At 42.7% G+C, this 25,307-nt stretch overlaps 1 protein-coding gene across 2 annotated transcripts in view; it reads left to right on the forward strand.

The window, feature by feature from the left end:
- Positions 1–243: 243 nt before the first annotated feature.
- The window catches only part of LOC139671562 (ras-related protein Rab-10-like), a 38,997-nt gene continuing 13,933 nt past the window's right edge, over positions 244–25,307 (forward strand). For both annotated transcript variants that reach the window (XM_071554605.1, XM_071554604.1), the window contains exons 1-4: positions 244–503; positions 6,399–6,459; positions 8,302–8,440; positions 23,414–23,503. In XM_071554605.1, the coding sequence (XP_071410706.1) occupies positions 332–503; positions 6,399–6,459; positions 8,302–8,440; positions 23,414–23,503 (462 nt within the window). In that variant the 5' untranslated portion in view covers positions 244–331. The remainder of the gene's footprint in view (positions 504–6,398; positions 6,460–8,301; positions 8,441–23,413; positions 23,504–25,307) is intronic.

The following is a 25,307-nucleotide window of genomic DNA, read 5'->3' on the forward strand; positions in this document are numbered from 1 at the left end:
TTTATTTTTTTTTTTTTGGTTACAGGTCGCTTTGACTGTCAGATGAGAACAAATGAAATGCGAAAAAGAGGAAATTCTTTAAACCTGTTTCCTCTATCTCTCTCTTTAATTCCAGGAAGCAACGCGAAGCCGGACTGTTTATTTCTGTACTTGACGGGGAAGCGTCACGGGGCTTGTGAAAGTTCCCTCTCTCCTCAGCGATGATGAAACGTCATGAAAAAAATCTCGTCTTTGCATAATTTCATAACCCTCGCTCGGGGCAGCAGCTGGAGCGCAGCCCGCGGTGCCTCCGGGCTCTCCCCGGCCCGGCCCGGCCGCGCTGGCGCCCACCATGGCGGGGCCGAGGCACGGCCCGGGCGGGGCGGAGGAGCCGCCGCCGCTTCTGGTGAAAATCGTGATGGCCGGAGAGTCCTGCGTGGGGAAGACCTCCATCGTGCGGCGCTACACGGAGCCCGGCTCGCCGCCCGCCGGCGCTGCCGCCGCCTCCTACTTGGCCACGATCGGTGAGTGCCGGAGCCGGGCCCCGAGCGCCAGCGCCCTCCTCCCTTCCGCGCCGCCCTCCCTGCCCGCTGCCTGCGGCGTACACACGGCCAGGCCGTCACTGCCGCTCTGGGACACGTCACATCTCCTTCTGCCGAGCCCTGCGTGTGTCCAGTCACGGCCAAAAACTTAAACCTGTGCGAGGGTGTCAGGACATGTGTCACCTGGGCCCGAGTCACGGCAGAGTGCCGGCTGCTTGCACTGCCCCTTCTGTTCGTCTGGGCCTTGGGAACCTACTCTTGGTTTAAACTTAGGAAGACAGCGTGTCCTTACTGTCTCCTGTGCCCACGAGGCGCTGCTGCAGGGCTGCACGCTGGTGCAGGGGCAGAGAAAACCATAGGGAGTCACAGAATCCATGAGGCTGGAAAAGACACTCAGACCATCGAGTCGAACCTGCGAGCCAACACCACCATGTCAGCCAGACCATGGCAATGAGTGCCACATCCAAGCTTTCCTTAAACACCTCCAGGGACAGTGACTCCACCACCTCCATGGGCAATCCATTCCAATGTCTAATCACCCTTTCTGGGAAGAAATTCTTCCAAATGTCCCATCTAAACCTCCCCTGACTCAGTTTAAGGCTACGTCCTCTCATCCTTTCTCTTGTTGCCTGGGAGAAGAGGCTGACCCTGACCAGGCTAAAACCTCCTTTCAGATAACAACCTCAAAGAGATGTCAGACATCAGTCTTTCAGGCTAGAAAGGGATTTAACTTTGTACTAATAATTTTAATATAGTATAAAGTCAAGTTGCTTTGCACTGTAGGTAGCTGCATGCATGGGATTAAAGCAGAGCCATTAGCCCTGCCAGAGCATGTCAGTTCTGTGCTATACCACCACTCTGCCTTCCCTGGAGCCTCTGCAGGTGGGGGATGATGTGGAACTCCCCACTGCCTTGGTATCCCAGCCCCACAGTGCCATGGGGAACAGCACCCTGACAGTCCACCTGCTGGGACCTGCATAATCAGCAGGAAAATGTGTTATGTGTGTGCAGTGGAGATTTTCCCAATTTTCTCTTGGGAAATTTTAATTTTTAAAAGTTTGTGAATATGAGCCTTTTTTTCTTTCTTTGCTCTTGAAAAGAAGGCTAAAGTATGCCAGGGAATTGTGTATTCCTGCATTTGGAATGTGCATGGCTCTTTTACACATTTTTCAGTCTGGGAGGAGTTGGGTTAACTGAATTAAATAACAGATAGTTGCTGTGCCAGTAGCTGGTCCAGGAAATACTTAAGTCCATGAGATGACTTGACCTGCCCACATGAGAACAGCTGAACTTAAACCACTTTTTATTTCCTTGCCCATTTTTGCAAAATAGTTTCTGAAACCATCATAAACAAGGAGGAAAGAACACAACTAACAGTGAAGTCAGGAAATTGATCCTAATAAACAGCCAACTTCTCGACAGGCTTAGCAAAGAATCCCAAAGAATGGCCATGAAAATAAACTTCAGCTTTGTTGATGTGTTTTATATTGGAACAGAGGTTCCTGATTATGAGGTTATTATTTTGAGATACAATTTCTTGTACTCCTAATTCAGTCCACTGCAGACTCAAAATCTTTTATAAAGTCATGATGCTAGCAATATATTTTCCAAGTTGTGACTTAAGCTATTTTAAGGAAAATTAAAGATGAGTTTTTGTGAAAGTATGGATTGAGATTAACATTGTTAGTTTTACTACTGACACCGGTTGTTGAGAGATTTAAAAACTGTGTATCTGAAATGTAAATGAATCATCCAAATGTGGTATTTGTTACCTGAATGTGTTTTTAAAGTTATTTCCGAGATACTGAGTTTCATTTAATTCCGTTAACAGGTGTATTAGAGCTCAGAGTTTGAAAACAGGTGAGATTATGGGTGTTGTCTTCCAAAAGGGTAATATTGGAAGTTTCTTTTTTCATGTAGACTGTTGCAGTGGAGAGAATGCCCTGTTGTGGCTACTAATGGTGTAAAGGATGAACACAAAATACAATGTTTTCTCAGTTTGTAGGTTTTCTTCCCTGTTGTTGACACCATCAGAACAAGTAACTCTTTTTATCCGGATGCCTGTTTCATGCTCAGTCAAATGATCCCTTTCTGTCGGGCTGGCTACTAAATGCTCATCTGCTGTTAACTGCTTTTTCACCTTACCTGTCCAGCTGTAACAAGTGATTTGAGTAGAAGGAAGATTATCCCAGCTGTGCAGTCTGGCAGCCTTCTGAGTTCCCTGACAAAATCATGTGCCACCACCTTCCTTAGTGGTAAAGGGTTATAGGCACAGAAGGGAAAAGGTTGTTGAAAGTCTCATTTCACAGATCCGTGTTACCAGGAAAACTCCCAGTGTTATTGCAGGGAAAAAAACCAACCAAGCATTTTGTGGTAGGTTCCAGTAGTAGTGATCTTTTCTAAAATTATGTATTTTATGAGGAAAAAGCAAAAAATGCATTAACAGTAAATTTTCATTGAAAGCTTTTAATGCATCACTTAAACGCTCCAGGCTGGGTGCCCTTCCTCCTCTTCAATTACACAGTTCGGATAAATTAGAAGCAGTTATAGTTTTCTAATTAAACTTATACGCATCATAAGGTGGATGCATTGTGTTATGAATAGACTATAAAGAATAAATGTTTTTGTTTAAACAATGGCATTGCATATAAAACCATAGAGAAAGTTTATGAACAAAAAAACCCCTTCTACACCAGTGAACAGAATTATGTTCTCATGGACTGTGAGGATATTTTGCTGTATTAACAGTGGCGGTGGTCCCACAGAACACATTTTCTGGGAGAAATATTTCTGCAGGGCTGTGAGTCCTCTCAAATCTATCACAGTTGAAGTGGTACAGCTTCAGCATTAGGATTTAAAAGTCTGTGTAGAGATCCTGATACTTACTTTACAAGGAAATAAAGTAGAGCTAATGAGGAAAAAATGAACCATAGTGAAGGTATACGTTAACACCACAAGTAGCAATTCACATCTTAATTATTTTTGTTTTTACAAGGCTAGGTTTTTTGTCACTGTTACTTTTCTAGCAAACCATTTTATCCTGCGAGTTGCTTTTCTTGGCAAAGCAGCAATTATTAGTCCATGTGACTGCTCGGAGACCACACTGCTTCTGGTATTTCTTGATATGTGCATCTTGACACCAACAAGTAGTAGGGGTTGAGCATAGGTAGGAGTAACAGAGTGGAAACTCAGCCCAGAGCATCTCACTGGGCCCTTGCCCGCTTTGGGCACCGGAGCTGAGAGCAGCTGCTTCCCCGTTTCTGGAGTTGCAGATGCTGTATTGACAGTAAGGGAACATCCACCATCCTCTGCCCATGTGCTCACTGTTTCATCCTGCTAAGCTGTTCAAACTTGCATTTTCTTTGGATAGACACATTTTTTGAGCATTTTCTGTCAGAAACTCACAGCTCTGTTGGGGTGAAAAGTGTGTTGTAATTTTCTAAGTCAGCTGCAAAAGCCCTCTTCAAAGAGGGCTTTTGCAGATGGCTGAAGCCTATTTTATAGATATTGAGGGAAAAGAGGGGCATTTCACAGCTGAATTACCCTGTCGCTGTCTATTTCTAGACTTTTTTGGCTAATTGTCTATAGGATGCCTCAGTCCTAATATGGGAATATTTGCTTTTTGGAATATAAAGAAAAAAATTAATTTTATGGCTGTGAAACTTGGCAATAACAACTAGAATTTGAACTTGCACTCAGCATATCCCTTTTTGTTTTACTGGACAGCTTAAAAGAACCAAATACAAGCTGTTGCATTCCAATAACATCTATCTCAACAACTGTAATCAATGCTCACTTTGTTATGTTGATTATGTTGTATAACACCTAGGCCTAAAAGCATCTGAAATGTGGGCTGTCTTTGGCATTGTGTTTCTCATTTTTCTTTGCTGCCTTGCAATTTGCTAAGTTTGCTGGAAGTTTCATATAAAGACATGAACAATTCATGCATGCAGAACATATTGACTTCTGTTTTTCACTAACATTCATTGACCTTTTAGGTCAATAAATTTTGAAGTTGACTTAAGATGTCAATATGCCTGATTTTAATTTAGATTAAGTTTTAGTCTGATTCAGCACTCCACTTCCCTTTTTATAAATAAATAAATAAATAAAGCATATAGCAATTTATTGTTAAAATGTATGTCAACTAAGAACTTTCTCATATAGGTCTAGGAATCCCTCTCTGGATTATAATTTTTTGCTGTATTCCCAACCCACCATTTGAAAGGGATGTTCCAGCCTCCCAGTGTGTACCCTGTCCCTCTCAACATCAATTGTAGAAAATGATACAGATAATTAAACAAAACCATGTGAATTTCAGGAGCAAATGTTTTCCATTACGTTGAAATTTCACCTTACAGGAGCAAATTTGACTTAAATTACATTTCCATTTGACATTATTAATTCCATCAGGGAAGCTTTGTGTAGTATTAATTACAGATACCAATTATATTATTTCATCTTTCCTTTCCATTGAAGCTTCAATGAAAATTCATCAAGTGAAGGACATGATTATCCTAATAATTTTTTTAATCCACCTCAACTCCCTTACCACATACACACAAAAAATGTTAATAGCATTGGAATCATGCATGTGAGAGTGCACTTCTCAACCTTTTGTGCACAATACATCTGTCAGTACAAAGGAAGGGAACATTTCCTCTGTTGCATTTTTGGTTTGGTGACATGGATACTTTCCTTTGATAAATTAATTTGGCAGTCAGGTTCTTACAGAAATCAGTACAATGGTATTAAGATTTTTGTGATTTTATAATCTGTCTAGTTCCTTCAAATGACATTACTACTGGTGAAAAGCCACTCTGATGTAATTTTAAGCAGCTTCGGTTTGATCTTACAGAATTTTGACGATATGGTATGGTCAGCTGTTGCAATATCACCTTAACTTCACTTAATATAATTGACAAAAAGAACCTTTTGGTTTTCAGTGGGGAAAAAAGCTATCAGAGGAATTATCAAGTGGTATTTCAAACTTCAGCAATAAAGTAACAGGGGAAACAGGGTAAGGTAACTCTGAGAAAATGTGCCACTCTAAGATAGCAGCTGATAGCTGGCTGATTCTAGTATTAAAACTGGAACTGTAGCAGCCCATAAATCCAGGTATCATTTACCACATTTGGAGTACTAATTTGGTAATATAATAAAGGAGGGCATCATAAATTATAAGGAAAATAACTTTGAGGAAATCTCTTTAGTCTATGTAGAGACAACATAAATATTAATACTTGTTTTTAGCATTGGCATTCTGGATCTCTGATACATGGTGATTTAGGCTGTAGAGACAATCCTCTTCATATTGAATTAAGTCCCATGTAAGTTTTGTCTTTACTTTTAATTAGTACAGCCAGCTCGTCTTCCTGTTCATGTAACCCTGCATAATTTTTTTAGGGATTTGAAAGTAAGGACAGAAAAATGGTGCACATGTAACAGCTTTGTAAGCGTTGCTGTCTTTCCATTCGTAGCTGCCATGCTGTTCAAAATCACCGAGATACTTGCACAATGTGTTATTGTGCAGAGGCCATGAAACTGCTGTCATGTCACTTGCCTATCCATGGAAATACCTACGTGTTTCAGAGCATCTGCACCTTTGCTTTGGCCTGTCCCTCCATTGCTTGGTACTGACTTTGCATCATATTGTATTTGTGCAATGTATTGACACATAGTTGCTTTCACCATTGAATAATTTCCTTTTACAACTTTCATTTTGAATGTATATGGTTGGCTAGTTATTCTCTGCTTGGTATTGTTCCTTTTCTCTTTCTGTTCAAAATTATGTGATAACTGGAGCTAAGAAAGACTCTTCAAAGGGAATCCATGTCATTATGAGAAATGTTAACAGATTTTCATTCTTTCTTCTAGGCATTGATTTTAAAGTAAAGCCAGTAATGTTTAATGATACAAGAGTGAAACTTCAGATATGGTAGGTTTTGATTTGTATCACAAATGAGAGCCAACTAAATTGCAATGTAACATGGAAAATATCTGCTTTTAATCACATGTCTTCCTAACATACAGGTGTTCCTACTAGATCATTTTATAATTTGAATTTAGCCTACGGGAGCACGTTTTTTGCAGCAACTAATGTGAGTTTAGAAGAGGGTTGTCAGTGGGATGCTTTAACAATAAAACTTGCAGCGTATAAGCAGTGCAGATCTACGATCCATACTAAGCATATTTCATTGTACAGTAACATTGAGGGAAGTGACAAAGCAAGAAAAGGTTATGTTTCATTAGCCATCAAATGCATGTTCGAAAGCATCACCAAGAGAAATCCAGTAAGAGGAGTCTGTGAACATACACTGCTTTTTGGTTTGGAGATTTTTCTAGAGGTTACATAGGGCTACTGACAGCTGTCTCTCCAGGCATCCAATATTGAAGATTATCAGTATTTATCAGTGTTTAACTTCTCAAGGAGTAAATTTGTAGATGAATTATCTGACCAGTATTAGATCTGCAGTTACTCCCTCTCAGGCTTTAACACAGAAGTATTGGAGGCTTGTTTAGAGCTTTCTTAAGGCATAATTGTATGTAGGAATCACTTCATCCCTCTATTTTGTTGACTTTTTCCCGAAACCTGTCTTCCATCTAAACCAGCTTATTATTTGTGTCATAGTTTACAAAGTATTTGTCAGAACATGGGGTTGTCATCTGACTCCTGCCTGCAGTGCTTGTACTCCAGATTTTTTTTATCACCTGAGTTGTACTGATCATAATGATTATGTGTATAAAGAAGCAATGGTAGACTTGACTTTACACTCAGACTTCAACCACTGATTTGGCTTCCCTAGTAGGGCTGTATTATTCAGAATAAATTTCCAGCGTATTTCTTTTACTGCTGTATCTCTCACCCATATCTTTTCTTGTTCCTTTCACATTAGAGTACATAATTTAAAATTTGGGCAATACTCCTTAAAATAAAATTATTTTCTGTGGGTGTCAGAGGAGACCCAGGGTTTATACAGTGGCAAAAATACTACAAGAGATGAATAGATGAGGATGCCAAAGTCCAGGAACCCGGCTCCCCAAATATGGAAGCTCTGCAAGAGACTTATAAGGACTCTAATAAGTTCACACCCTATATTGATGTTTCCCCAGTTTGAATGTTATACACCCCAATATGTCTACCCTAGTCACTTTCCCTTAGTCGTTCCTTGTCCAAGTTTCCTCTTCCCACAAAACCCTCTGGGTCGCAGCCCCCTGTCCTGGCGCGACCTGGCCATGGGGGCGGTTGCCCGCGGGGCCGCCCACGAGGCGCCGCTAGAGCCCGGGCGGGGGCTGTCCCTGCCTCGAAGTACCGGAAGCCCTATGGTAGAATTTCCCCGCCCACCTCATTCTCCTATTGGTCCTTTTGCCGCTCCTCCCCTCCCTCCTTCCCTTCGTTTGCATGCACCCAATGAAGTGCGTTACTCCGCCCCGTCTCCACCCCTCTTCCCCGCCTACATCCGGGGAATTCCCATGCTCTCCTTATAAGCTAGCACGCGGCATTAAACTTGGCTTTTCCTCATGGACTCCTGGCGAGTGCAGACTTACTCCGTTCGGGGCGGTCGCTGGGCCGGGGGCGGGAGGAGCCGACCTCGCTTCTAAGGGGCCTGATCCTAGGGGAGCCCTGCTTGCCGCTTTCCTAGCCTTGCTCCTGGAAGCAGAAACCTCTCCACCGTATCGGTGGGCTTTTTCAATCCGCTAATATGTGGGAGTTCTCCAGTTTGATCATCTTTTTATTGTTTGTTTGTTTTTGTGTGTGATTTGTTACAATTTCTTTCAGGGATACTGCTGGCCAGGAACGGTTTCATACACTTAGTACCAGCTATTTCCGTGGTGCACAAGGCTTTGTTCTTGTATATGACATCACAGATCTGAAGAGTTTTCAAAGTATAACAATGTGGATGGAAGACATACACGAGGTAAGTATATCTGCAAGTGGTTGATCTCTTAATGAATGTAATTAATGTTTCTTTAAATGCCTGCATGAGACGTCCTTGTTTCTGTATGTTTCTAACCAGAATTTCTTGCCTTTAACTCAGCACACAGTATGACTCTAGAATTGCAGTCATCTGAAACTAAAACACAGTATATACTATACAGGACAAGACTACAGTGATGCAGAAGTGTTTTCTGAAGTAGTTCCAGTCCAGCTTTGTGCATGCTGAGTTGTGATGCTTTTGTAACTTAAGTGGCTGTACATAAGTCAATCTCCATGAGCTCATCCCAGGATTTTAATTGGATTCCATATGAAAATTCCATATCACAGCCAGTTAGTTCCCTTTCCTTAATTTCTTTAGTGTAGTTACTTCATCCCAAGATCAAAGGAATTAAACATCCTTTTTGTCCTTGCTGGATATTCCTTGGGAGGATGGTTTCAAGAGGGAGGAAGTGAGGTGGGAAGCTATTTGTTTAGCTCATCTGCTTGTGATACTGCAGCCAGAAACACGTGCTTTCATGTGATACAGGAAGTGATTCAACAGCACATGGCTGTCAGACAGGGTGTGTTCCCACCTCTCTGCTCCTAATCGTTGGTTCCCACTGTGCTGCCTCTGGAGCTTGTCAAGAGCCCTCTGTGGTTCACTCTGACCTTCTAGCACAATAGAAAACTAACACAGCAAAAAAATTTGATTTTTTCTGCTCCACTAGTGAGTTTAAGAGGCTCATAGAAAGGTCTGACACTTTCTGGACTTGGTGCAAGGTAAACAGGCAGAATAGGAAGACCAGGAGAAGAACATACGGGAACAATGTGAAGAGAAGAACCAGGGAGCGAGGAGTAGGCAAGTCCTTACATATGAGATCATTCAGCTGCCTGTAACCCTGTATTCCAAGTCTTTACTGATAGGTCTCTTATGTTCTCTGTTAGGTGGAGGTGGGTCAGTTTTATAATAGAATAGTTCAGCTGTAAGGGGCTGTGGTAGTTTTGACCTTGGCAAAATTCCAAGTATTCACCTTGTTGACAGCAGCCCCTTGCCTTTTCCCAGAAGGGGAAGAAAAGGAAAAAAAGCCCCACAAAACTGCAATTTACAATAAGGCAATTTACATAGAAAAGAAGAAATAAAAACAAAAAACATAATACACACACAGACACAGACACACACAGACACACTGTGCTGGTTTAAAGGTGAACCAGCAGGGGAAATGAACTCACCACGAGAGAGATTATAAGTCAGACCTAAAATTTAATAATAATATTACAATAGCAACACTGAGACACAAGGGAAATTGCTTTCAACTCACAAAACCCCAGCGGTATAACCCAGTGTCCTGGGGCACAAACCCAAGGGGGTTTGTTTGCCCTTGTGCTGAGACCCCTGTGGTTCCCCCAAGTCCAGAGCAAAAGGAAAAGAAAAACCTGTTGGTGCAGGCGAGGGCTGTGGTCTGGGCGAGAGCGGGGATCTCCTCCTGTCAAGGTCCTGCTGCTGCTCTGGATCCGACGAGAGGTTCCCGAGGTCTTCTTACCCACCACTTATGTACCCTCAGGGAGCTCTCAGTCCCTCCCCCTGGGCGGGGACTCACACAATGGGTGATTAACTCTGGGAGCCAGGGGGTGTTGAGCTGTTGATGGCCCGTTAGCAGCTCCGCCCCCCTCAGGCTGGGTGTGAAGGTGATAATGGCTCCCTGGGCAGCTGCTGCTAATGGCCCATTGACCTTGGGGAATGAATAGAGGGAGTAGAATACACAGCTTTGATCACCCACACACAGGGTTAGCTGGTCCCTCCTGCTGAACTAGGACATTATCCACCCCTTATTCTACTCCATCTAGTCATTCCCAAATTAATCCCCTTTTTACCTATACATATATATATACATATATGCAATGAAACATTACAAACTCTTCTCGCTCAAAATTAGGTCCCCTTGTGGTACACATCGTGTTTCTCCATCTTTTTGCATTACCCACCAAGTGCAACCAGGTCCTTGAGCAAAGACAATCCCTCGGATGGGTTTGCCTTTGTTTGAGGTGGGACTCACCCAAACAGTCTTTCCTAACATACCTCTCATATGGACCACAGGGACTTTATCTGCATCTACAGTATTCAAGAGTTCTGATTGGGCAGGGCCAGCTCGATTGATGGAGCCCCGGGTGTTGACCAACCAGGTGGCCTTTGCCAAATGCAGCTCCCAGTGTTTGAAAGTTCCCCCACCCAACACCTTCAAGGTTGTTTTCAGCAGTCCATTACATCGCTCAACTTTCCCGGCAGCTGGAGCATGGTAGGGGATATGATACACCCACTCAATGCCGTGCTCTCTGGCCCAGGTGTCTATGAGGCTGTTCTTGAAGTGGGTGCCGTTGTCAGACTCTATTCTCTCTGGGGTGCCATGTCTCCACAGGACTTGTTTCTCAAGGCCCAGGATGGTATTCCGGGCAGTGGCGTGAGATACAGGGTCTCCAGCCATCCAGTGGTTGCCTCTACCATGGTCAGCACATAGCGCTTGCCTTGGCGTGTTTGGGGAAGTGTGATGTAGTCAACTTGCCAGGCTTCCCCATACCTGTATTTTGACCACCGTCCACCATACCATAGAGGCTTCACCCGCTTGGCCTGCTTGATGGCAGCACATGTGTCACAGTCATGGATAACCTGTGAGACACTGTCCATGGTTAGATCCACCCCTCGGTCCCGAGCCCATCTGTATGTCGCATCTCTGCCCTGATGACCAGAGGCATCATGGGCCCATCGGGCTAGAAACAATTCACCTTTATGCTGCCAATCCAGATCTACCTGAGAAACTTCGATCCTGGCAGCTCGATCCACCTGCTCGTTGTTACGATGCTCCTCATTAGCCCGGCTCTTGGGTACATGAGCATCTACGTGACGGACCTTCACACTCAGCTTCTCTACCCGGGCAGCGATGTCCTGCCACATCTCAGCCGCCCAGATGGGTTTCCCTTTGCGCTGCCAGCCGGCCTTTCTCCAACGCTCCAGCCATCCCCACAGAGCATTGGCCACCATCCACGAGTCAGTGTAAAGGTAGAGTCTTGGCCACTTCTCTCGTTCAGCGATATCCAAAGCCAGCTGAACAGCTTTCAGCTCTGCAACCTGACTTGATCCACCTTGTCCTTCAGTCACTTCTGCAACTCGACGTGTAGGACTCCATACAGCTGCTTTCCATTTCCGGCTTGTCCCTACAATGCGGCAAGAGCCATCTGTGAAGAGAGCATATCGCTTCTCCTCTTCTGGTAGCTGGTTATATGGTGGGGCCTCCTCAGCTCGTGTCACCTGCTCCTCTTCTTCTTCAGAGGACAATCCGAAACTCTCACCTTCCGGCCAGTTAGTGATGATTTCCAAAATCCCAGGGCGATTAGGATTCCCTATCCGGGTTCGCTGCGTGATCAGAGCGATCCACTTACTCCATGTGGCATCAGTGGCGTGATGGGTAGAAGGAGCTTTTCCTTTGAACATCCAGCCCAACACTGGTAGTCGGGGTGCCAGGATGAGCTGTGCCTCAGTGCCAATCACTTCTGAGGCGGCTCGAACTCCTTCATAAGCTGCCAGGATCTCTTTCTCAGTTGGGGTGTAGCTGGCCTCAGATCCTTTGTATCCCCGACTCCAGAATCCCAGCGGTCGTCCTCGAGTCTCCTCAGGTACTTTCTGCCAGAGGCTCCAGGATGGGCCATTCTCCCCGGCTGCAGTGTAGAGCACATTCTTCACATCCTGTCCTGTCCTGACTGGCCCAAGGGCTACTGCATGGGTAATCTCCTGTTTAATCTGCTCAAAGGCTTGTTGTTGTTCAGGGCCCCACTGGAAATCATTTTTCTTCCATGTCACAAGGTAGAGAGGGCTTACAATCTGACTGTACTCAGGGATATGCATCCTCCAAAAGCCCACGGCGCCTAGGAAAGCCTGAGTTTCCTTCTTGCTGGTCGGTGAGGACATAGCTGCTATTTTGTTGATCACCTCTGTTGGAATCTGACGACGCCCGTCTTGCCACTTCACTCCTAGGAACTGAATTTCCTGAGCAGGTCCCTTGACCTTACTTCGTTTATTGGCAAAACCAGCTCTTAGGAGAATCTGGATTATCTTCTTTCCTTTCTCAAAAACCTCCCCTGCTGTGTTCCCCCATACAATGATGTCATCGATGTACTGTAGATGTTCTGGAGCCTCACCCTTTTCCAATGCAGTCTGGATCAGTCCATGGCAAATGGTGGGACTGTGTTTCCACCCCTGGGGCAGTCGATTCCAGGTGTACTGCACCCCCTTCCAGGTGAAAGCAAACTGCGGCCTGCACTCTGCTGCCAACGGAATGGAGAAAAAGGCATTGGCAATGTCGATGGTGGCATACCACTTGGCTGCCTTGGACTCCAGCTCATACTGAAGCTCCAGCATGTCCGGCACAGCGGCACTCAGGGGGGGTGTGACCTCATTGAGACCACGGTAATCCACCGTCAGCCTCCACTCTCCACTGGACTTTCGTACTGGCCATATGGGGCTATTAAAGGGTGAGTGAGTCTTGCTGACCACCCCTTGGCTCTCCAGCTCACGAATCATCTTGTGTATGGGGGTCACAGAGTCTCGGTCAGTGCGGTATTGCCGACGGTGCACTGTGGCTGTGGCCAGCGGTACCAATTGTTCTTCAACTTTCAGCAGTCCCACTGCAGAAGGGTCCTCTGAGAGGCCAGGCAAGGTGCTCAGCTGTCTGATTTCCTCTGTCTCCACAGCAGCTATGCCAAAGGCCCAATGCAGTCCCTTTGGGTCTTTGAAATATCCATTCCTCAGGTAGTCTATGCCAAGGATACATGGGGCTTCTGGACCAGTCACAATGGGGTGTCTATGCCATTCCTTCCCAGTCAAGCTGACTTCAGCTTCCAGTACAGTCAGCTGTTGGGATCCCCCAGTCACCCCAGAAATAGAGATGGATTCTGCCCCGACGTATCCTGATGGCATCAACGTGCATTGTGCGCCAGTGTCCACTAAAGCTTTGTATTTCTGTGGGTCTGATGAGCCAGGCCACCGAATCCACACAGTCCAATAAACCCGATTGTCCCTCTCCTCTACCTGGCTAGAGGCAGGGCCCCCCTAGTTCTGGTCATGGTATTCACTGCGCTCTCCCTGTGAATATGACCGGGAGGTTCCTTCAAGAGGATCGGGCATAACATCATCATTCCTATACTGTCTGGAGCCTTGCCCACGAGAGACCGGAGCAGCCTTCAACCTTGAGGAATTTCCTGTGTTAGTTGTGCCTCTTTGCAATTCACGTACCCGAGCTGCTAAGGAAGAGGTGGGTTTCCCATCCCACTTCCTCATATCTTCTCCATGCTCATGGAGGTAAAACCACAGATTGCCGCGTGGAGTGTACCCTTTCTCCTTAGCTGGAAGACGCCTGCTTCTGATGGCAGAGACTCTCATTTGTTCTGGAGAGATATGAAAGAGTCCTTCCTTAATCTTCTCTTCCAGTTCAGCCAGTTTTGTTTCCACAGCTGAGACATGGGCTCGTAATGGAGCAGTGACAGTGTCTTCATAAATCCTGAGTTTGCTGACCAGTGCACCCACCTTGTCTTCTCCCTCTCTCCACTGCAATGTTGCAAGGTAGCGAGAATACATTTCTGGCCCAAGTCGTGCAAATTTTAACCACATCTAGGATGTGCACTGGACACCATCTGGACTTTTAGGGAATCTCTCATCCTCTGAAAAGATTATCTCCAGTACGGCTAATTCCCTTAAGCACCGGATACCTTGTTCCATCGTGTTCCACTGTCCTTGCTGTACCTGGAGGTCCTCCTTACAAAGATATCTCTCCCTCACGCTTGACAACAGTCGCCGCCAGAGGCTGAGAGTTTCCTGTCTCTTTCCAATGCCCTGATCAATGACAACATCTCGAGAAAGGGATCCCAGCTGCCTTGCCTCACTCCCATCTAGAATTGTATCATTGGCTGCAGCATCCCAGATTCGAAGTAGCCAGGTCAAGATGGACTCATTTGCCTGTCGTGTGAACTCTCTCCGGAGCTCACGCAGCTCTCCCAGGGATAGGGACCGGGTGATTATTTCTGGCTCCATTTCTTCTGCTTGAGATGAAGGTCCTGACTCTTCCTCGTCATGCGCTATACGAACTGATTTGGTCTTTGATTTTCTTTTCTGGACAGGGGCAACTGCTATCGGTTTCTGTTGTCCTTCTGGCTCCTCCATGGTTTGTGTGGACATGGTGCTGGTTGATTTGTTTCCCTTTCTCTCTGGCTCAGCTGTGGTTTGTCTGGGCATGGTGCTGGTTGATGTGTCTCTTCTCTCTGACTCAGCCATGGTTTGGGTGGACATGGTGCTGGTTGATGTACCTCTCTTCCTCTCTGGCTCAGTCATGGTCTGGGTGGACATGCTGCTGGTTGATGTATCTCTCTTCCTCTCTGGCTCAGCCGTGGTTTGGGTGGACATGGTGCCTGTGGATTTGCTCCTTTTCTCCTCCTCCTGATGATGCTGTACCACACCAAGCAGTGTGCGGTAGGCAGTGGCCAGGGCCCAGCAGGTTGCTGTGAGCTGCACCTCTCTGGGACTACCAGAGCATCTTCCTTTCACATAGCTTAGCATTTTGGCAGGGTCCTGCAGTTGTTCTGGGGTGAATTTCCAGATCATTTGAGGAGAGAAGGTCTCCAAATACTGGCCCATATCTTCCCACTTTCCGTGCCACTCAACATCATCCGCTCCCAGGGCAGGCCTCCAGCAAGTCTCCTTAGAAAGCCCAGTTCTGACCCTAAACATGGTGTATACAGTACAGAGGAGACAAAGCAACACTAACATCAAGATTATGCTGTCCCTAACATCAAAAGGAAGCTCAATATTTTCAATGATTGTTGTAGCAGAGGTGAAAAGGTGGAAGTAACCATCTCCACCTGTTTTCCCCACAGTCTGGGTGCTATTTTTAATGAGACCCCAGAGGTAACAACCCAAACCAGGACAGGCACACCAGACTGAATATACATTCACAATGAAATTCATTGCTTCTGATGTTATGACAACATAAACATAGTATATTAATAAAGCAATTTTGATCCTTCTCCCTGGTATTAAAGAGAGCATCAAAATAGGCACATGGTTCCCCATGTGTCGAAATATGAACAGGCCCAGATACACCATCCACATGAATACATCAAGCAACATGGTAGTCAGGGAGTTTCTGTATCCAAATACACAAAATGAAATTGTAATTCTGACTTCTCTCTCGTGCCCCACATTGGGCGCCAAAAGATGTGCTGGTTTAAAGGTGAACCAGCAGGGGAAATGAACTCACCACGAGAGAGATTATAAGTCAGACCTAAAATTTAATAATAATATTACAATAGCAACACTGACACACAAGGGAAATTGCTTTCAACTCACAAAACCCCAGCGGTATAACCCAGTGTCCTGGGGCACAAACCCAAGGGGGTTTGTTTGCCCTTGTGCTGAGACCCCTGTGGTTCCCCCAAGTCCAGAGCAAAAGGAAAAGAAAAACCTGTTGGTGCAGGCGAGGGCTGTGGTCTGGGCGAGAGCGGGGATCTCCTCCTGTCAAGGTCCTGCTGCTGCTCTGGATCCGACGAGAGGTTCCCGAGGTCTTCTTACCCACCACTTATGTACCCTCAGGGAGCTCTCAGTCCCTCCCCCTGGGCGGGGACTCACACAATGGGTGATTAACTCTGGGAGCCAGGGGGTGTTGAGCTGTTGATGGCCCATTAGCAGCTCCGCCCCCCTCAGGCTGGGTGTGAAGGTGATAATGGCTCCCTGGGCAGCTGCTGCTAATGGCCCATTGACCTTGGGGAATGAATAGAGGGGGTAGAATACACAGCTTTGATCACCCACACACAGGGTTAGCTGGTCCCTCCTGCTGAACTAGGACACACACACACACACAGAGTCAAGCTAACAGAAGAAATACCTACTTCCCCACAAAAGCAGTGATGAGGAATCTCTGGATCTCCTAGCTCAAGGCAGCAAGGTCTGTTCTCAAGGACTGCCACCATAGTAAGAGGGAGAGCAACTCCTTCTCCCTTTCTTTTATATCTGGTTTGGCATCATGTGATATGAAATATTTCTTTGGTCAGGTAAAGTCAGCTGACAGCCTATATCCCTTCCTATATCAACCAATACAGAAACATAGGGCCTACTATGAGAATCTAAAGCCTGGCCTAGCTAAACCTATCACAGGCGCCTTCAGTGATCATCTAGTCCAGCTGCCTGACCACTTAAGGGCTGACCAAAAGTTAAAGCATGTTTTTAAGGGCATTGTCTAAATCCTTCTTAACTTGGCTTGGCGAGTCAGCCATTTCAGTAAGAAGCCTGTTCCAGTGTTTGACCACCTTCTCAGTAAAGAGAGGCTTCCTGATGTCCAGTCTGAACCTTCCTGGCACAACTTTGAGCCATTCCCATGTGTCCTGTCTCTTGATACCAGGGAGAATCAGCACAACTCTCTTTACTTCCCCTCCTCTTGGGAGGTGGTAGAGAGCAGTAAGATTGCACCCAAGTGAGACTGTGGGAGTTTGTAATTAGTGTGCTTGTGTAAGGTAGTGTGCTTGTGTGAGAATCCAAGCAAGGTAGTACCTTTTTTGCTTAAAATCAAGTAAACATTCAGGCAGTTTTTTAATATTCTAGTGATTTGGTGGGAATATGACATGATGGATGGGAGAGTTCATCTTGGGAAAGTGGGCCTGAAATAAAACCATCGAATGCATCATTTTCTCTCTTCACAGCTTCAGTATACAGCTGAATTAATGAACTACACGTGGTCATAGATCCAATAATACATACATAGCGTAAAACATTACATTATCTCATTATTAACAACATTACTATGGTGACCTAGTACCTCATTATCCTTGACCTTAGAGCCATCTTAAAAGTCATAATGGCAACCGAGCCTAACTTCAGTAATGTGTTACAAAGGAGATTTGATGACACAATGTTCTTACTGACTTGTCTGCACACACTTTAAATTAACACACCTGTTTTATTAGTTTTTTAAGAAAAGCACATGCCTTTCTGTTAGGCAAACAAAAGCCACGGCTAGATGGGCCACTGGTTGTACAGTTTCAGGGTTAACAAAGATTTTACTCAGCACACAGTATGGTAGTATGTTTATCATAATCTGATGCTGAAAATGTATATTATCCATATATATCCATATCCATCCATCCGTCCGTCTATCCATCTGTCTGTCTATCTGTCTATCTCTGCATGTATCTGTATATTTGTGTGTATGAACTTCAGTATAAAATACTGATCTGTTTTCACCCTGGCTCCAAAGTGGTCATTTTTTTCTGTCATTGTTAATTAGATCAACAGGGTGATGAATTCAGTGGGTTATAATGCACAAGCATAAACAGCAAGAAGGTTTCAGGACTGTATGGCCTGGGTGCAGGGAAGGATGGGACTGGCCCCTGTAGCCACCATGCAGGCTTAGATCTGTTAAAGTCAGTCAGGAAATGACACCTGCACAAGTCTGCTTTCTGTTTGTGACATTTCAAAGCTTTTGTGGAAATGTACTCAAGCTATTAATATTCAGCCTTTTCAATCTTAACCCTTGAAGGTACTTGAGTAGTTTAAAATGTAAAAAAAATATAAAAAATTGAGTCTAAAACAATTTCTAGAAATGTAAATTGCATGATTAATTGTACCAATCTCAAAACTAGCAATTAGTGTTGTAATAAAGCTAGATAATAATAAAAATTTAATTTAGTCCTAGTGGGATATCAATTTCTGAAATGTCTTGGTGAAAATATATGGGGCCATTCATTGCAAAAGAAATATTTTTAAGCAATAACTGTTTAAACATAGGGCATTTCATGAAAATTAATTACTTCCTGGAGGTCGGTGACATTCCCTGCATTTGCTTTGGTCTGTGAACGCAAACCAGTATTTAATTCCCCACAAATGTCCAGAATCAAAGGGGCTATTGCTGCAGCACCCTTTCAGATATGCAAGCTTAGAAAAAATAAATAAGTTTTGAAAAGGAAACAGGCTTCATTACATACCAGACTAGTAGGTAATGTAAAGCTTGCATCTGAAACAAACATTAAATTTTTGAGACAATTCAATTTTTACAATTATGCTTTCATTTTTTAATTCTTTGTACATAAAAAATTTAAATGTTTTTTTAAAATCTGTTCAGTGCGCTAAGCCATTTTTACAACAGTTGAAAGTAACAGTCTAAGCAGTTTAGCAATCTTCAAAACTCCATTGATTTTATAAAAACTGGCCAGTTGGTGCAATTACAATCAGATTAGCAGTAATGTTCTCATTATATTTCATTTATTTTAAGTGTGGAATACAGCAAATTTTGTATTAAAATTAATTACTGTTTAAAGAAGTTCAAGACACAAATAAGCTGCCATATCTGTATTGCTGTAAAATTTGCATTCAGAACTAGAGGAAACTAAGTAACATGACTATACTTAAAAAGCTTACTAGAAAAATATACTCCCTCACAGATTAATATCTTAGGACGTTATTGGCAAAGCCAGTACAAGTGTATTGGATTTGTAATGCACTCATTAGGACCATGGTAATTGCAGGAAAATTATTTTAGAACCTGAAACCATTGTTTATTTGTAGGATTGCAGGTTATGTCCAATTTATTAAAGTGTTCCTCTTGTCTGTTGCCGTGGCTTTTAGCTATTGTATGCACTTGTTCTGCTTTGCCTTTCAAAATTAAATACAAGCAGCTGTTTACCAAATCCATTTGCAGAAATCAGTTCTTTCCAGAATGTTTTGAACAAGATTCCAACTAACATTGGCAAAAAATTCCTCACAATAGTGGTCAAATGCTCAAACAGGTGCCCAGAGAGGAACACTTAAAGGACACACTTAAAATTCCATTCAACAGGGCCTTGAGCAACCTGACCCCACTTTGAAGCTGCCCTCTCTTCAAGGAGGTAATTGGACCGAATGATTTCAAGAAGTTCTTGCCAACCTAACTCACTAGTGGAATACATTAGTTTTCTATTTGTCCTACCTGAAGAAGTGACCCCTCAACCAGGATATAAATGGTATTGGTGTCTTGGGTTGCTGACATTTTTGCGTAGTGTCCTTTTTTGATTCTGTTCATCTGGTGCATCTGGGAGACTGGACTGTCTTTCAGTGTTTCTGCGTCACAAATAAAAGCATCACAGCAAACTGCTTTAAAACTGTAATTTAATTTGACTTCAAATTCTCTAAGTTTTTCTTCCTGAAATGGGAAAGTTTGATGTCAGAAGATCAAATTGTTCCAGTTTGTAGATGAGTTTGTTAATATGGCTCTGATTGGAACTTAAAATTCTTCCTCTTGTGACTTTGCTAAATAGGTTTATCTGTAATCCCAGATTTCTTTTGGGATAAATTGGTTTATATTTAAGTTTGCTAGTAGATAAACAAATTTTATTGTTTATTTCCACTGAAGTCCTGGAAACCAGGCATTTGTAACTAAGGTCATAAGGTGGCATTTGGAAAAATATATAGAAAGAGACATATATGGGACTCATAATATGAAGACTGCCCATGTGATGCTGTCAAAGAGACCGTGATGTCAGTCTATTCTTAACAAATTGCTTTTCAGTGTTACAAAGGGTAAGTTTCAAGTGTCATTATCTAGTGAGTAAGAAGAGGAAACTTCCCAGCTTTATGGCCTTCTGCTCTGCCTTCATCTTGCTGTTTGACCATGTGCATTTTGACCTACAAACAAACTTCTGTTCCCTTTTCAAATCGTTGTCAATGAGAATCAAAACCATGCAGCCCTTCACAACTCCACCCTGGAAGTGTGGTGGAGGGACAAGGGGGTGTTTCTGGAAGATGTATTGCTGGATAGATCAGTTTATACTGTAAGGATTCTGTATGAGCTCATCATCCTCGTGGTCAGGGGACGGCTAGCTATTCGTGGTCAGGTCTGTGTTCACCATTTAAGAAGTGAACGGATAGTTTCTTCAGTAATGGGTAGGTACAGATGTGGTGATGTTCTCTTACAGTAAAGGTGTCTGCTGCTTTTCATACTCACAGAAGTTCACAGTGCTTCTGGAAAATAGGAACTGCAGAGAAAAAAGACCTAACATTTGGGGGGAAGAAAACAAAATTTGAAAAAAAAACAGATACAAAAGGAATGAGCAAGGTATTTTCCCTTCTTCATTTTTGATTTCTGTTAGTAGCCATGTAGTCAGGCAGTGAGTTGTGTATTTGCCTGCTTGGATGCCCAGGCTGGGTGAACATTAAGCAGAAGAGTGAAGGGCACGGGTGGATGTCCCGCTGTCAGCCGGTCGGTAAAGAGGTGCTGTGGTGCGAATGTCCAGTGTTCCCAGCCCAGTATGTGGCCGTGCTGAGTCTGAGGCTCTGCCGCTGCTCCCTCCCGTGGCCACTGCTCAGAGCAGCCTGGCTCCTGCTGCTGCCAGATCCAGCTGCCTGGCAATCCAGCGGAAGGAAAACACTTTTGCCGAAACCTAGTGACTCCCAAGCTCTGCCAAACACTTCAGAAAACTTGGTTAGTCTCAAAAAATCTCTTGGCTCCAATTTTTTGAGAGAAATATAGTACCGATATTTTCCTTTTCAAAATAAAATAGTATAGGTTTTCTACAAGTTCAGATTATTTTTATTGTAAACTTCAAAGGAAAACTGAGAGGGTGAACCAAAAATCTGGCATTTTGAGATACCAAAGCAAAAATGTCTTTTTTATCTTTAAAAAACCAATTCTTTTTGCCTTGATGAAATTGATGAAATATTTAATAGTACTTCTCCATGATATCGTGGGGAAAATATTTCCTGAGTCTATGAGCTTACTCAGTGCTGACTTGCATAGCAGCATTTTAACAACAGTAGAATAACCATGCTCTTTCTAGCTATAGATTTTGCATTTAAAAAGCTTATTCCCAAGCTGTAAATAACAGCATATGAAATACACACTGAGCTTCTGGAAGCACTGAAGAGCCATATTCTTGGCCGATTCAAATCAGTGTACCCTTGCAGCTTTTTTGTGCCAACTGAGCACATGGTCAAACTTCTGCCTAGTTGTATTGACTTTATTTTTTGTCTTTGTCTTCATAATCAGTTTTCAGAATCTAAAGTGGACATCCTTTTAGTTTTCTAAATGCAAGACACTGCAAGATACCATCTTTATAAAAGTACTTTAAGTGCTTTGATGGAGGATCCAGACCATGTAAAAATACATTAATACATTATATTGGTATAGAAATAATAGTTATTTGCAGAAATAAATACTTAGTGATTGGGAATGCTGATGAATACTTACTGAAAGGCCTGGTACCTCTAACCTCTTTTAGATTTTGTTATTGTTTGATGCTGTTTAGAAAAAACATTTTTACTGCAAAAATTTGTGCTGCTTATACAGAAATAAAGTTGCAGAATTCAGTGATTTTGTACATGTGGTATGCAAGTATTTCCTTTCGACCTTTAACTTCAGAGTAGAGTCAAATATCACTCATAAAGTGGTCATCGACATACATGCTTCTTCCAAATGAAAAGTTGATTATGCCTATTTACGCTATTTTGGGGCTGATTAATGTGATTTTATGTAGAAAAGCCATTGACTTTAATGAGTGAATCTCCAATGTATTCTGAAACTACAAACATGTTTGTCTATTAATACAGGTTAGATTTGTTCACTATTTTAAGCTGTACTTTGTACTTTTATGTTATGTTTTTCGTTTTAGGGCTATCTTATCCTGAACATCAGCTGTGGGTATGAAATAAGTTGAGTTGACTCTAAGAGGAGAATGGATTAAAAAAAAATGAAATTGTGTTCCTTAATTGTTCCTACTGCTGTAGTCTTCAAATGAGGCAACTTAGTTGTGAAGTACAAATAGACTAAAAATAATGATTCTCTCATCCTTTAACGAATAGACTTTTCTCTGCATTTTTCTAAAGGGAGGGACATGCATAAATTTGTGTGAGCTCTTGGCCAGTTTGTTGTGACTGATTCTGTCTTATGGCAAAGTTATAAAAATTAAGGCTGACAGAGATCAGAGATTTCATCAATGTCCCTGTAGAGAGATGTGCAGCCTGAGACCAGGCTTTGTGAGTCATCAGAGAAGCTGCATGAGCACGTACCTCCAGAATAAAAGCCACGGCATCAGACCAGGTTAACTTCAATTGTCTCTAGATTGAGACCCTCAGCTTCCTCTATTTAAGCACCAAAAGTGGTTTTAAACATTACGATTTTCACAACAAATGTCATTTTTCATCTTCCACATGTTGCAGAACTGTTCCCTTTCCTTGTCATTATTACAGTCATGCATAGTTACAATGGCTTATCTTAAAATAACACTGATGTAAAGAACCCGGCGCATTTCACAGACATCATACACGTAAGTGGATTAGGGGAACGAAGGATGGAGACAAGGTCAAAAAGGTAGATTTTCCTTCCTTTTGGCATCAATGAGGTTTTTACATTTTACTTCATTAAAAATCTATTGCCTTTTTCCTAGTGTCTTACAATAATCAAACTTTTATGTTGAGTTTGAACACTTTGAATGTAATTTTACTGTCTGTGTGCAACAGCGAAGCACAGAGAGCTGATCTTTCAGGTGCAGAAAATTCTTTCCTTTTTACTTCTGAGTGCTGGGTATAGACTGGAGTTATACGCTAATCCATGGATCTATTACTTTGGGGAAGGAAGTGTCTGAATTCAGGACATTTCCAGTCATTTTAAAGCCTCCAGATGGAGCATTCATCAGAAGATGGTGCCCATGCACCATATACTTTATATCTAATGAAAGGGGTTGGAAATTATACATGGCACTTCTAAGTAGCTTTTTCTGCACTTTGCAGTCTTGCTGTTTCACTCCAAGTCCCAGTAACTGATGGAAAATATTTCCACATCTGAAGGTCAGGACAGAATTTAGCCTTTACTTTCAAGGAAATGAAGTGCTGAAGGTTCCCGTGAACTGAAGGTGAGGGGCTTTTGTTGCTTGCTTTTTTCTTACTTGACATTAATTAATGCTGCTTCTCTTTCAGAAAGCAGGTGATGAAGTGGACGTAATACTGTTGGGCAACAAGTGTGATAAGGAGTCAGAACGCGTAGTTCCCAAACAGAAAGGAGAAAAGGTATCACTGGTACTTTCTTTGGGTTCTCTTGAGTATCTATGTGATTGTAAGCTGTTAAACTGAAAATGGTGAAAAGCTCCTGAATCCCAAAAATTCTATTAGGAATTGCTCCAGAATACCAGTTGTGGAGTTCTAGAGTGTTGGGGTATTTTTTTAGGATATGAGTAGAAATACATTAAGGTAATTCCTGGCTGATCACTTTCGAATATACTTTTAAAGGTTAAAATGCACTTCAAAAGTTTCAGGTGCTACAACAGAAGTTTATATAGAGTCTGCATTTTCAGAGTACTGTTGTAATGTAGAATATTAAAATGTAATACATTCTGCATAATTTTTCTGGTACCACCCATCAATGATCTTTTTGCTACAGTCTGACTATAAAGAACGATTCTGGCAGCCTGTGCAAAGTGATCTGCATTGTCTATGAATAACCCAAAGTAAGACTGGACAAAGACTGAACATTCAGCTCCCCTAGACCTAATGGTGTATGTGTGGTGCAGCTGACACTACAGTATAGTTTATACCTGCTGACCATGCTTAGGGGAAGAACTTTAAGGAAGAGGGGAGTGCTGTTTTAAAGGCAGTGGCAAATGACTCTCACTGAGAACCAGTGAGGAGATTCAGAAACCGTGCTATGACAGAATAAATTTAGATAATAACTAAATATTGCAGGAGAGCATGGTCTATGTACTAGTGATTTTGCTACTGCAAACTATATGCATTTGTTATCTGGAACTTGGAATGAGCCCTCCTATTACACTTTCAGGCATGATGAGTAAGGCAGGATGTCTTGTGTTTAAAGAAAAACACACTGATGATATCTTGCCAGTTATATAATTCCAGATTAGGGAACTTAAAAAAAATAACATCACCTTTTTGACAGCATTACAGTCTTGAAAGTTGGTTGTTTGTCTGCAAGGTGCTTTCAATTTTAATATACTGCAACTGTGTACAGGGAATAAGGTTGCTGAAAAATACATGTGTACTCCCACACAAAGAATATACTGTCAGAAATCTGAAGAGTCACTGGATGCATGTGCACAAGAGGGCAGTAGTAGGGGTTTGCATATGGTATTAAGCATGACATTTTCTGACTTCTGTGTTCTTAACCATGCAATCAAAATTTCTCTTTATGTAGTACTTTTATCAGAAACAAATCATTACCTCCTCCCCAGTAAGTCTACTTTCTAGATTTCCCCTGTGTTTTGACGCAAGGCAACTCTTCAGTTGTACTGTTTCTTCTTCTAATATGATTTACAAGTGCTAAAGCATCTGACTGAACATGCTGGAGAAATATTCCATTAGCTGAGTGAGAGCTAGTAGTTTTCCTCACTCCAAACAAGAAAATATCCTTACTAAGAGGGGAAAACAGTTTGATACTAAGTTTGAGACATAATAATTCATACTTATGTATTTCATATTACCCTGAGAGCATGAGCTGTAAGTATTGTTCTGTTCGGTCTCTTGCAGAGAAGAGCCCTAGATTCCCTGGGAATCTTATAATTTATGTTGGAATTTCTGTTATAGTGTACTGGCCATCATATATCACTTCATTGACTAATGTAATGCTGAGAATTTTTTTTGTTGTTTTATTTTGTATTTATGTAATTTTGATCACTCAGAAATTTATATATTTAATTTTAACACTATGAACACTATGCCATATAATTTTCATGTATTAATTGCTTCTTACTCACTTTGACAAAAGTTTTAACTTGTCAATGTAATTACCATTTTCACTGAAAAATCAAAATATTGAAGGTTATAGATTGGGTAGAATGTGGCAGTTTTTCTCCTATCAAAT

Source organism: Pithys albifrons, chromosome 4, assembly GCF_047495875.1.
Source record: "Pithys albifrons albifrons isolate INPA30051 chromosome 4, PitAlb_v1, whole genome shotgun sequence".
Taxonomy (NCBI): domain Eukaryota; kingdom Metazoa; phylum Chordata; class Aves; order Passeriformes; family Thamnophilidae; genus Pithys; species Pithys albifrons.